This window comes from Indicator indicator, chromosome 8 (genome assembly GCF_027791375.1).
Source record: "Indicator indicator isolate 239-I01 chromosome 8, UM_Iind_1.1, whole genome shotgun sequence".
Lineage (NCBI taxonomy): Eukaryota > Metazoa > Chordata > Aves > Piciformes > Indicatoridae > Indicator > Indicator indicator.
The window spans coordinates 13,093,661-13,107,213 of NC_072017.1; the positions used below are offsets into that span (position 1 = coordinate 13,093,661).

Genomic DNA, 13,553 nt, shown 5'->3' on the forward strand with positions numbered 1-13,553 from the left:
TTAATTATTGTACAAGCACAGTCCAGGGTGGTCGGTTTTTCTTCTGTGGAACTACTATTTGAAATTTGTCCTATCCTTTTGCATTTTTAGTAAAGACTTCTTTCCTAAATATGTCAGACTGTATAAGTAAGATAGTGCTGAAATACTGCTTGCTTCATAGAACTGCAATTTCTGAATAGCTGCAGTAACTCAGCTAATCATACATTTCACTATGATTACTTTGTGCATTGCAAACATATGAGTTTCATAGCTTCCACTATGAAAAATGTGGATAGAATGGTACATTCCCAGTTTGTGCTACTACATCTCTGAAGTATGACTTTGTTCTATGTTGCACTAAAATTTTTCGTACAAGCTAGAAATTCTCAAGAGAAATAGATGTAAGATTTAAGTAAGCAATTTGGCTGAATGACTTCTGGAGATTGGGCATCTTCTGATCACACAGGAGCCTTGAAAACAGACTTAAAAGACCTGAACACATCTGAAATCCTTTCCAGTTACCCAAGGATATCACAATTGTAAGCTTGAATTTTAATTTACTCTGCACTTCTGCAGTGAAAACATTTTTTCACCGTGTGTATTCTTGATATTAATACACATGTTACCAGCTGCACTGAAAGGGGGTATCAGTAAAATATGTGGTATTTTCTATCAGTTCTAGTGATGTATTGTTTCTTGACTGTAAAAAATTTTAAAAAAAAATGCAAACACTAAAATACTGACTGAGATGAAGGCTGTACTGCATGGTCTTCTTCTGGTCTAGTTTTTTGTTGGTTTTGTTGGGGTTTTATACACTCTGTTGTCCTTGAATATAAAATGAGTGCTGCAGGGTGGGTTTTTTTGTATTTCACTTTTTATAACAGGAATTTGCACGTGACACAACGAAAGGTTCTCAGATACTATTGATTTGCCACTGGTTTGTTTTAAAAATAGGCTTGTCATTAATTGCTTCTACAGATAAATGAACACTCTAATTCAATGCCAGTAACTGCTGAAGTGGCAAAGCTAGCAATATGCAGCTTTGAAAACAAAAAAGTGAATCTGCTGCTTAGAGCTGGCTCCCCTAATCCAGTGTTCCCCATGGCTGCAGACTTGGCAGTCTGTCTCAACATACCCTGTGGAAGATATTTTTGTCTACAGAGAAAATGTTTTTAAGAGCTTTGGTTTTCAATACCCTACCATATATGGAAGGGATTTTTTAGCAATGTTAATTATATACCACATGTTAGGAAGGAATATTTGACAGCACAAGGCAAAGGAAACATGTTAACAAAAGCAAACAAATAGACCTAAGATATAAGGGGAAGTTTTCAGATGTATCAAGGTACTTTGGCTCATAGTTCCTTTTGGTGTTGAAATGCTGTCATAATTTAAAAATAGTAGTCAAATAGAATGTGTGCTTTTTTCAACCCAGACTAAGCAATCATCAACAAAATAATATTATAAACTATATACAGTTTTCATCAACAAGCCTTCAAGTATCTTACAAATCTGACAAACATCATGAACTTGATGAGATATTTTGAGAAACTAAGTCAGCAGAAAACCTGAGCTGCACTTGAAGCTCATATCAGATTAAAACACAGGATGAATGTGCTTATTGTTGATACTACATATGTGCATGCATAGCTGATATTAGGGGATATCGTGTTGAGGAATAATGAATGCATACATGTTAATATGCTAAAACAGCTTCTTGGTGTCCATCCACAAATATTTTGGCTGAGTTTGAGACAGATAATTCTTGATAAATCCATCTTATTTTAAAATTATTAAACAAGTGAACTGTTTGCATTAGATGAAACACATAAAGAGCAGCCAAGAGTGAAAAAGTATGTAATTCTGGAAGACTGAAAATATTTTGTTTGTTAAAATTATTAAAGAAAGTCATCACATGGACTAATCTCTTACATTTTGTCTGGGAGACAAGAATAGAAATTCTTTGGTCCCTGCAGAGTTCTTAAACAGATTGTGAATCTACTTTTAGATCAATAAATCAAATTATGTGGGGTTGAGCATTTCAGGCATTCTACCACAAAAAAAAAAATCTTTAAAAATCATTATTTGTTGTAATTTAGCATCATTGAAGAACCAAATAACAGTGGGTTGGTCTGTGTTGTCAGTGTTAGGTTATGTGATAAAGCTTGTCTGCACAACCACAAAGGAGTGCAGAGAAACAGTGGCAGGAAGGGAAGCCCAAATAATAGCCTGCCCTACCAGACTACTCCCAGGTCCATCACAGAAGCCATCATAGGCCCATCTCCACAAGCCTAGATGGACATAGGGGCAGGCAGAAACCCAAATTGAGGAATGAAGGGAGCCATAAGGGCCTCATGGAACTGTTTCAGCAGAGTCTCGCCTGGGGCACAGGTGTGGTATGAATGGCAGACTCAATGGCTGAGCCCAGTTGCTGGAAGGATTCACCTTGTACTTGTACAGGTATGCATATATATTCATCCTGAGACCATTGTGTTACGTTAATGTGAGCACTCTGAGTGTCTGTGACACACGTGGCCAACCATGTGTATATGTATGTGGTATATACATGTCTGCTCTCATTCATGTGTCTGCTGGCAACATACATCTTCAGACTCACTACTGGTTGGATCTGGCAACATGGAGAGGCAGCAGCTTCATCTGTCTTGGGTTGGTGGATCCAGTGCTCTCTATTTGGCTCAAAAGGTCAGAATGCAAACAGGGAGAAGAATCCCTGGTCTGAAGGCTCCTAACCTGAATTCCCTGTGCAGACAAAGGGGAAAATTATACCATTCACTAGTAGAGTGGGTAGAATAATGACTAGCAAGCATTTTGGGGGGAGCCACTTTCTTTTTTTGAGCTGTAAGAGCTGATAAAAATTTTCCTGCCCCCTGGCTGCTCTCTCTCTTCACAAGAGGTTAGCATCCTTTCACCTCTGGTTTACACTAATGCTTCCACTGACTCTTTGAAACAATCTTTTGAAACAAACAAACAAACCACCCCATGTTGCTAAATGAAAGTGGTGTGTTTTGAGTGGGATCTATTCTGCTCCGGAGCAGGACCTGACCATTAGATTATTTGTAAAACAGAGATACAGCTCACTTAGAGTGTTGCTATCTTTATTGTGGATCTAGGGGGAAAGGGTTAGAGTACTTATTTGTGGAGAGAAGCAGAATAAGGGAGGGAGAGAGAAGGAACTGAGGAAAGGTGAGGAATGGATAAAGGCTGAAGAGAAAAATTGTAGGAGGAGAGTTGGCAAAAGGAGAGGAGCTGAACGGTGTGCTAACAAGGGGAAGAAAGCCCCACCAAAGACAGCGTCAGGATACATATGCCCATAACCACCCTCCTAGCTAGAGGGCAAGCCAGCACTTTACCTGTCTTTTCCAGTTGGTGGGTAGCTCTTCATTTTTCTCTCTCTAACTGTAAGTCAGCAGTATTAATCCTAGCATTCAGGAGTTTGCCCCTATATGGCCTTTACTCTGCAAGGTACTCTGTCAGAAACATCTTGTCAGATAATCCTTGCCTCTCCTGTCTCCTTCATTTCCTGCAATACTGACTAAGGATGCTTGTTTGCCTTTTCCTGATTTGGTGGGATTTGTAGGGCTTGCAAAAGCATATTAGACACCAACTGTGCTAGGTCCTGATTTGAGCTGGTCTTGCATGTTAGGCAGCTGTTTTGATTATGAATTTTTATTCAACTTTGCATTCTATTATTGCCTGCTGACCTTAGCTGATTGAGGTCTCCTCTGCTTCAATGTTAAAACAAAACTTAGGAAAATAAGATTCTAACTCCCGAAGAATTTCTCGTGTCAAAGACACAGAGAATTGTGCATTTGTGTATACCTATTTCCACACATTTCATTTTTTCATACATGCATATATTTTGTATAGATCATTCCACAGTCCTTGAGCATCAGCAGTGCAATTGCTTATAGTTTGCAAATGCAATGAGCAGGGGATTATAAATTCAGCCTTGCTTGCTGGTTTTCAATTCTCTGTTCTCTAGACTTAGAGCTTTTTGGTGTTATTTGGACTTCAAGAATCTGGGTGAATATAGCTAGTATTTGCTGGAAATTTGATAGAGCTATGAAAAAGGAATACAGGCTGGAGTAAGCTGCTGGAAATTCAACCATGTTAAGGCTGTGCAGACAAGGGAAGCAGTCTGAAAACTCTTTTATAGGGTGGCTTGCAGATTCTTCTGATCCTTGTTTAGATATAATGCCTTTGAGTTAATGGGAACCTGGCGTGAACAAAGGTGGAATGGTGGGTTCCATCATGCATAAATATGTGCTTTCCTATACACATTTGTATTTTATTGGAAATTTTGCACAACTCAGCATGGTGTATTTGTGACATTATGTCTTAACTGAGTGGAAACTGAGTCTCATTATTTCGTATAGATAGTGATAACATTATTGTAGGTACAGGTTTGCATATGGGCTTGTACATAGAAGGGTATGCATGTACATATGTAGTCAATTACAACAGCTGCTTTAGCTGTCTTGTATGAGTCCATGTCAAACACTTTCCTAGATAATAGGTCCACTATAGAATTCAGTTTAGTGATAATAAAGATTATTTTGAAGCAGGATTTCTTCAAGTTATAATAATGAAATATTTGTAGTCAGCTTTCTCATTGTCTTTCCTCCCGCTTCAGTTTCTGTATCCTGAAATTCATGAAGGTAGCTCTTGAAAAAATACAAGTAAAGCATTGCTTTGTTTTAATAAAAGGTGTGACAGTATTACAAAATTGTTTGCCTCCTAGCATGCATTAAGTATGCAGTATTCGGATACAAACAGAACCTCAATATCAACACATCATCAAATCTCATTACTTCTGGTGTATGGGGAAACTACTTCTGGGGTAGGGGAGCGAGTACAGGAGTGCATTAGTGACCTTAATTACCATTGCCACTTTGTGTAAGCAAATCAAAACGAACGTGCAGATTTGATAGCCGTTGTTTCATATGTACGAGACCGATAATTAATTGCAGGTAACACATTGCTTTCAACTATTGCTGTCCGAAACCATTTGGCCCTTTCCCTTGAGGCCTCACATTGGCAATGAGTCTTTGGAACAACTTACACGCAGGGCAGTGGCTCAGATGTTTGCCAGTGTTAACAACTACTTAATGCATGTCCTGCAAGACCTGTGACCAAAGGGCTCTTCTATTTCAGGGGAAAACTAGAATGAACAAAGAAATGCCAGGAGCTCACTTCTCTTGCATATGTGGGTTAAGGAGGGCTCTGTGCTTCAAACCATTGCTGTCATAAATACTTTTTACTAATAAGTTGCAGGTCTTCCTTAATCGTAAGTTTTTAAAACTCCTTGTCATAGGTCACACATACAGAAACAGGCCTCTATCATAGTTGTGGTTCTTCTTGACTTTAATTAATATCAAATATTAAAATGAGAATAATTATAATAGCGAAGAACAGAAAAATACTCTAGTTGCAGAATATTTATTAACTTGCTTTTACAGCTGTGACAGAGTTGCTAAAAAGCTAAGTTGCGGGAAAGCTACCTTCTAATAATAACAACAAATTTATAAAATAGAGCAGCTCCAAGTAAGAGAAGTAGAAAGCAGGGACAGAAAGGAGTCATGGAAGATCCAGAAGAAAGGTTCTTTCCATTTGTGGTTGTTCAGAGTGGTTTTAGATTTCTAGTCATTCCTTCAGCATGTTATTGGGTTCCAGACATACGTTTTTTTAAATCTTCTATTAGATACAGAAGAAGATGGGGGAGGGAAAAGGATGTTCCACCAAAACCACAAAAAAAAATTATGCCATTCTTGGTAAATTTGTTTCTGGAGCTTAAAGGATCCGAAAGACTGAACAAAAGCACTTTGTCAGATGATCAAATGTAAGCTTAGTCTATGAATGGTGTCTTTCTAATGCATACAATGAAATGATTTTACAGTGCAGATTGATTAATATTACTCTGGAATGTTTAATCCTTCACCTTGATTAGTTGTTTGGATTTACTAATTAGCTATAATTAGGTGGTGTTTCAGGTAACAGAATGTATATATTTCTCTAGTGGATTAAGTATTAAATACTGCTTTCTTTACTTATTTTTTCTGAGGTTTATTGTTTAAAGCTTGTGAAATTTTGTGTGTTCTGCTAATCTGCAAAATCTGCAAATTTACACATTCCTGCAGCAGTTCTCTAACTGCATGCTTATTTTCATGTATGTTTGCCATACCTCACTGTGATATGTTGCACGTGCTTGCTCCTTTTGTCTGGGGCTGCTGTCTGTACTGTTTTGTGCTTCCAGATAGCGGTGGGTGTGCTCACAAACGTGCTGCAATGTCTGTCACATTAACAGCTGTGAAGAGAGTTCAGAGTTCTCCAAACCTGTTGGCCTCAGGTATAACCACTAACCACTGACATACTACTCCTGAATGGCTTTTCTGTAGTGTTATGCATTCATGCAAAATTACTCTGCAAGGAGGAGGTTAACCATATTTTCTGTTCCACTGACAGGTCTGTTACTTCTACAGTGCTCTTTAAAAAGTAGGCATAATTTCTCTCTGCCTATGCTTAGTAGCCATTAATGAAAAAAAAAATTTAAGAAGACTTAGGAAAAATCAATTATTTACAAAACAATTTTACCTTTGATACATACATTAGGTCTCGTGGCCCCTGCCTTTTTTTAATACAGCTTTGTTTATTGCAAACTTTGTTTATTGTAACTTGCTTAACAAACTCTTTTAATAACTGAATGTTGTTGTGAAATTATCATCAGAAGCCAGAATAACTTTGCAAAAATCATTTTTCAAGTGTGCTTGCCTAAAAATGTTTTAAATAGTAAAAAAAATACAGAATATTCACAGATTCACAGATTGCATTGGGTTGGAAGGGACCCTCAAAGGTCGTTTTGTCTAACCCTCCTGCAGTGAGCAGGGACACCTCTGACAAGGTCAGGCTGCCCAGAGCCTCATGAAGTTTGATCTTGAATGTCTCCAAGAACTGACCCTCAACCACACCCCTGGGCAACCTGTTCCAGTATTTTACCACTCTAATTGTAAAGAGCTTTTTCTTTACTTCTAACCTAAATCTACCCTGCTCCAATTTAAAACCATTGCCCCTCATCCTATCACTACAAACCCTTCTAAACAGTCCTTCCCCAGACTACCTGTAGATCCTCTTCAGATATTAAAATGTAGTTTTAAGGTCTCCCTGGAGCCTTCTCCTCTTAGACAGACAGAACTGCTTCCTAGCAATGCTTGTGACTGGTTTTGCAAAATGAAATCTTAATGGGTGTCTGCTGTATATTAAAAACATTTTTAATTTGTTTAGAGATGTCATAATTTTAGTTTCTTCAGAATTAAAACAAAAAAATACCTAATATATCCACAAGTAGTAATAATAATACCACCAACCCACATCAGAATTTCAAGCCTGCCCTGTGCTGGCATTATGTATGTGTCAGTTTCTGTGTTTTGCTTTGAAGTGATGAAGAAAGCATCTGGTGTGAAGGGGAGAGAAAATCCTGGCAGAATCTGTAGGCATCTTTCTTGGTTTTGAATTAAATAACAGCAGCTCTCAGCACACTATAGCCTCCCACAGAACTTGTACAATAAACATTGCACAGTTACCTGTGGTCTAACTTACTGAGGTGTGCTTAGGTAACAGGAGGGAATTAAGTTACTGAACTAAAAGACTCCTACATATTTGTCAAGTTGTGTCATCATGTTTTTATTCCTAACACAAGTTAATACTGGATGTTTCTTTTTCAGGGTCTGATTCTCAATCACCAGATTCAGGTAAATAAATCACTGTTATTCATGCATCAGTGTAATATTAGGTATGTGGATGAATTATAGCAATCTTCCATTTATTTGATTTTTTTTTTTTTTATTGCTCCATTCATCAATATTCTTTAAGGAAAGCACTACTGAAATTACAATAATTGCAAGTGTTTAAGACCACAAATTCAGGTTCATTTGAAAGCATTATTTCCTATAACACAGTATATATTGTCAAAAACATAATTGTAATATAGAATACAAACTGCTTATTTGCCACCATTAGCTTCAGTAGGACTTGCTATTTAAATCCCTTTTTCTGCCCACCCCACTTAGCAGCCTATTCACATAATGTGTTACTTTTCCCAGCCTTTTACAATATTTTTTCTTCAAATGTGTAACTTGTGGAGAGAGGATAGTAGCTCCCTCTGTGTTTGGACAATGTCTTGAGGGCTTTTACAGCTCTCAGGATAGAGACAATACATGGTTGGTTGGTTTGAAAATCAAGATGTCATTCAGATTTGGAAATAAGATACGTTATTAGAGGAGGCTTTATCACCATGTTTCAGTATTTAACGGGTGGCTATAAAAAAGTTAGAGACTCCCTTTTTGCAAGGAATCGCATGGAACGGATGAGGAGTAATGGGTGCAAGTTATTCCTAGGCAGATGCCAGTTGGACACAGAGGAATTTCTTTCACAATGAGAACAATCAGCCATTGGAATAATCTTTTCAGGGAAGTGGTGGGTTCCCCAACCTTGGACATGTTTAAGATTTGGCTGGACAGGGTGCTGGACCATCTTGTCTAGACTGTGCTTCTCCCAAGAAAGGTTGGACCAGATAATCCTTGAGGTCCTTTCCAACCTGATATTCTATGATAGGAACAAGTAGTCAGCTGTTATGGTGAAACTTGGTGAAACTGCCATGACCAACTAAGTTTACATGAGCTGGGATGATTTTCAAAAGTCAATACAGCTGTGAAATTCAAGAACCTAATCTGTGAAAGTTCTTCATTCTGCTATATAGAGGGGCTGAAGCACCAATATCTCTAAAGGACCCCCAAGGTTAAAATTCCATAATCTATAGGGATGTCATGGAGAGATACATGAGACTGCTACCACTAATATTGTTAGTGCTTGAATTTTCTAAATTTTAAAGATAAATATTTTGTCAAGTGGTAGCTTTAGCCCTGTTTTTATAACTTCCATGATGATTACAGCAGCAGTGTTAGTTGTATAGTAGCTAAACTTTTCCACAAGTTGTTAAAACAGCAGGTTTGCTATGATGATAGATAGCAATAGAGAGATAATAATCTATTTTTCCTCACAAAAGCTTGGAGATCTTACAATGATGGGAGTAGAGAGACACTGAATGGAGATGCCTGCAGTTCATCCCTTACAGCAAAAGGTTTCAGGAGCGTGCGGCCAAATCTGCAGGATAAAAAATCACCAACTCAGGTAAAACTGAACACACCAAGGTTCATGCTTTGGCATTGTGTGGGGGTCATTGGCATGTATGGGTGGGATACCTCTATGGAATGTTGTCCTGGTATCTTCCAGTGTGAGTCACATGTTCATATGGCTCATTACCGACTGGTTTACTGCATAGATAAAGTATACTCCACACAGGATACAATACCTCCAGGTTAATTACCAGAAATTGCTTTTAATGAACAAGACAGCCAGCTAAGTAAAAGGAGTTCATGCATAGATAAAAGCTTTCTAGGAGTATTCTCATACTTCAAAGAGTATTTATTAATATTTTACTCTCAGAAATGCATCAGTCATCAAAATAATATTTGAGGATAAAGGCTTATTAATTACAAGAAAGAGAGTATTTCTGCCTGTTTTGCAGAACAATATAATTAGAGCACACTAAAAAAAAACCAAAATGCTTAACTTAGAAACATATTTGTCTCTCCAAAAGAGATAAGTGTATCAATGTTCGTACTGTCTCTGCTGCTATTTTAATTCAAAAGTTTAAGAGTCTCTGTGTGTTTTATATATGTGTGTTACCTGTGAATAATATCTTGTTATCTAAGATCATGGACTACTTACATATCTGAACAATTTCACAGTAGTAATTCTTATTCAGAATAATAATTGTTTTTTTAAAAGAAAATGGACTATTGTGGGCTTCCTTCTGATCCCAGTTTACCCCAAGCAAATGGAACATCTGGCTTTCTAAACACAAGCTGTACAGCCCAGCACAGCAAAAGGTGGTGGGAACCTGACGAATTCAGTTGCCCATTGAATAGAGCAATGTTGGGATTAAACCCCTTAAGTTGCTAGTTCCTTTATATAGATGAAAGACAAACTGAGTTATCTCACACTAACATTTACTTTCTTTCTGTTTCTTCTTCAATGTTATTTTGCTGTGTGTGGATGCTTTTGGCAAATAAGGCACCTCTGCCACCCCCTAGAAAAGAAAGTTTTTGGAAAGCAAGAATAACTAATCACAAGAATGAAATTAATCTCCAGGCAGTAACGGCTGGTCCAGCTGAACACCTTCCCACAGAAAGTGCCTGTTACACTAACGAGACATCTGTCCACAAGACAATGTCTTCTCAAATATCTAACACAAGTGTGTCCTATGCACAAAAAATCATTAAACCGCTGACCTCCATCTCCAGTGCAGGCACAAGCACAGTAGCTGGTGTGAGCACTACTCTCCATCAAGGTCAAAGGCAGCAGTCTCAAAAACGGAAGGTGTCTACCCTGAAATTAACCCGGACACATGACCCTGCAAGTACCATTGATTGTAATGCACAGCAGCAGCTGAAGCCTGTTGAAGTGCCAGTATTTCCACAAAGGCCTATCTCACCTGCCTGTACCCCTGTGCCTGAGATACACACAGCATCTCTTTCCATTCAGATAGCTCCCATCCCTGACAGTAAAGCAGAGCCTGAAATCCAAGAACATCCACCTAGTATTTCTCCAGACACTTCAAAGATGTCTTCAAAGGATTTGGGACAAAAATCTACAGTTCTTCCTTCTTCACAGGCTGCAGAATGCCGTGTGGTATATTTAATTTTTCCATCTTTTATTTTAGATCATTCCTGAATGACTTAATAACCATCTGTTTAGTGATACTTACATTATCAAAGTTAGACTTTGTGTTTCCTGGGTAAAACTACCTGTCATGTGGATCAAAACAGAACTGAACAAAACCTGAAGTTTTTGGAAGGGTACTGGGGAAAAAAAAGTAATTTAACCCAGCTGAGCTGGAAGGCAGACTTCTTTGGTCCTAGGTGAACACTTTATATAATTGTAGATGATGCACCTGCTTAAGTGGCTTTTCCTAGATGGGTTGCATTAGAGTGTTATGCTGCCACAGGTGCTGGAAGGATCAATTATAGGTAGAAAAAGATTGGGTTAGGGGAGTTCTACAAATGGCCCTCTACCAGTTTGCTAGGTCCACCAGAAAATATATTTTGGTAGTTGGTGCTTTCTGCAAGGCTGATCATTGCTGTCTCCTATGTGTCCTGTGCAATAGTGCTTTTTAAACAAAGTGAGTTCATAAAATCTTTTCTCAACCATCATGAAGCATCACAAGGCACAAGCCTTTTAAATATGGGCATCAAGGGATATGGTCAGACAGTAGAACAGACATAGGTGTGATCAGTACAACTTCTGTGTCTGTTTTCACTGAAAAACAATATGTTTGGCCTGTTAGCAATATGATGCTTTATATATGCTCAGATAAATCAAAGGGTCTCTCAAACAAAGTAATTTTTGACAGCTAAGAAGAATTAGGGGAAATACCTTTTCTTTTTTTTTTTTTTTAATGACCCAGAATAATACACAAATGCTAATCAGAATGACTAAAAATAATTTATCTTTTAGCTACTTCTTTTATTTTAAATAAATCAAAAGTCAAAACACGTTTTGCACTTTATTTTTATTTTAGAATCTGTTTTAGTTTCACTATGAGCTGACAAAAGTTAGAAAGGTAGCTATGACTGGTTTGGCAATTCTACACCTATTTTTCTGCCTTCTCCTTGATTTCAGTGTGTGGGAAGAAGGATTAGAAATTTGACAGCTGGGGTTTTATGAATAATAAACATTTCAGCTGATCACAGGGATCATTAAGGAATGTAGCCAGCTTTTCAAATTGTATCCATATTTCATCTCTTGCTCACAAAATTCAGCTGACATACTCCCTGGTGTTCAACTAACTTTATGTTACATAGCTAAAACTAGAGTACAAATAAGCACACGATGATGTAAATTTATGTATTAGATGAGGTCCCAAAGACAGGATGCCTTGGGTTACAGTTAGAAATAAAGGCTACAGGTATATATCTAAAAAGATCTAATTTTTTACTCAGATATCTAGTTGAAATCTTGGAACTGTTCTAACCAATCCCCCAAACTATGATCACCTCTAGCACTATGTCTCATGGTATTTGTGCAGTTCTCAATTTCTCTCACATAGACAAATCAACTCTCAGTATCCTATGCATGACGGTGCTTTCATTTTTTTAAATTGTTTTAGATTTGCAAGCTCTACAGGACTTTCTACACCAGTTAAAATATAGGGAGCTCCTATGTTGTTGTGTTCAAGGACATCTTCTAGGTGTATTCTCAGATTGTAGGTTAGGATTAGCAGTGTGCAGAACAGCCACACAAACTCAAAACTACATATATTTAGATAAGCCCTGTAAAACCAAACAGCTCTCCCTCTGCATCTGGGTTTATGTATGTGGAGGAAAATGAGGGAAGACTGGCTAACCATCACTTCTTAAGAGGTGATGGATGAGAAATACCAGCTATGTGTGTAGGGAACACATATATTTTGTCACAAAGAATGGGGAAAATACAGCCAAGAGACCTTGTATGGTTCAAGACCATGCACAACAAATTTTCAGTATTTTTTAATGCATCTTTTTACATTCATGCTCCTGTTTGTGCTTCATTTCAGATCTTATCTGCTGAAGCTTTTTGAGCAAGCAGAAGTGTGGTATAACTCACGAAGTGATGTTTTGTAAATACTCCCACACAGAGAAAGGTTAAAGCCTTTAAAAGTATATATGAAAAGAGAGGCATTCAAGTTACTCAATATTAGTTTACATTATTGCAGACTCAAGAGATACTGCTCTATACCTTACTGCAGATACAGGACAAATAACCTAATCGATTTCAACAGAGCAATTAGTGTTTGTAAGTATGAGACTGATGAAGGTAATTCTGTTGGCCAAGTTTCAAATGAGAAAAAGTTCTGAAAAATTCTGAGCTGCATCTTCTAAGCTAAACAGCCAGTGTTGCTGCATTCATTTTGTTCCTGGGTTCATAAATGTCCTCTTGTTCCAGATACTGCTTTCTAAAACAGAAAGTGCAAGACATTTATCCTGGTTTTTTGTTTTGTTTTTTTTTTAATTCCATGGATGACTGAATATGGTTTAGTCCTGGTGTCCTGGAGGAATAAAAACTGCTATTCTAGAAGTTTATGAAAGTGTTCATTTGCCAGCCTTGTAGCTGTAGACCAATAAATCAAGGAAAATAAGCCTGGAATGAAACTGATTCAGGAATAGTTTGGGGTTTTTTTTTAATCTAATATGTTCCTGCTTGTTAGGTATTGACGATACATTGAATTATGTAGAAGGGAGAGAAGACAGGTTTCAGCGTTTTGGGGGCAGATGGCAAGCAAAGCAAAACAAGCACATAATTGTTTTAAGTTCTTTATCACTAGTGTAGTGTTGCAGAAAGGCTGAATTCCATATGGCTAGTAAAATGGGCATCGGATTTTAACTTGCAGCATCACTTTGGACATTCTGACATCAGCTTTTAACAATTAAAAACAGAGGTATTTTTACCCATTTGTGCAA

The 13,553-nt window shown here is 37.6% G+C and overlaps 1 protein-coding gene across 6 annotated transcripts in view; it reads left to right on the forward strand.

Moving 5' to 3' along the window:
- The window catches only part of SORBS2 (sorbin and SH3 domain containing 2), a 76,090-nt gene that overhangs the window by 1,126 nt on the left and 61,411 nt on the right, over positions 1 to 13,553 (forward strand). For 4 of the 6 annotated variants that reach the window (XM_054383109.1, XM_054383110.1, XM_054383111.1 and 1 more), the window contains exons 2-4: positions 6,254 to 6,346; positions 7,719 to 7,745; positions 9,059 to 9,183. In XM_054383109.1, the coding sequence (XP_054239084.1) occupies positions 6,254 to 6,346; positions 7,719 to 7,745; positions 9,059 to 9,183 (245 nt within the window). Of the gene's footprint in view, positions 1 to 6,253; positions 6,347 to 7,718; positions 7,746 to 9,058; positions 9,184 to 13,553 lie in introns of those variants that run through there. The other 2 variants (XM_054383116.1, XM_054383113.1) reach the window with 2 other exon arrangements.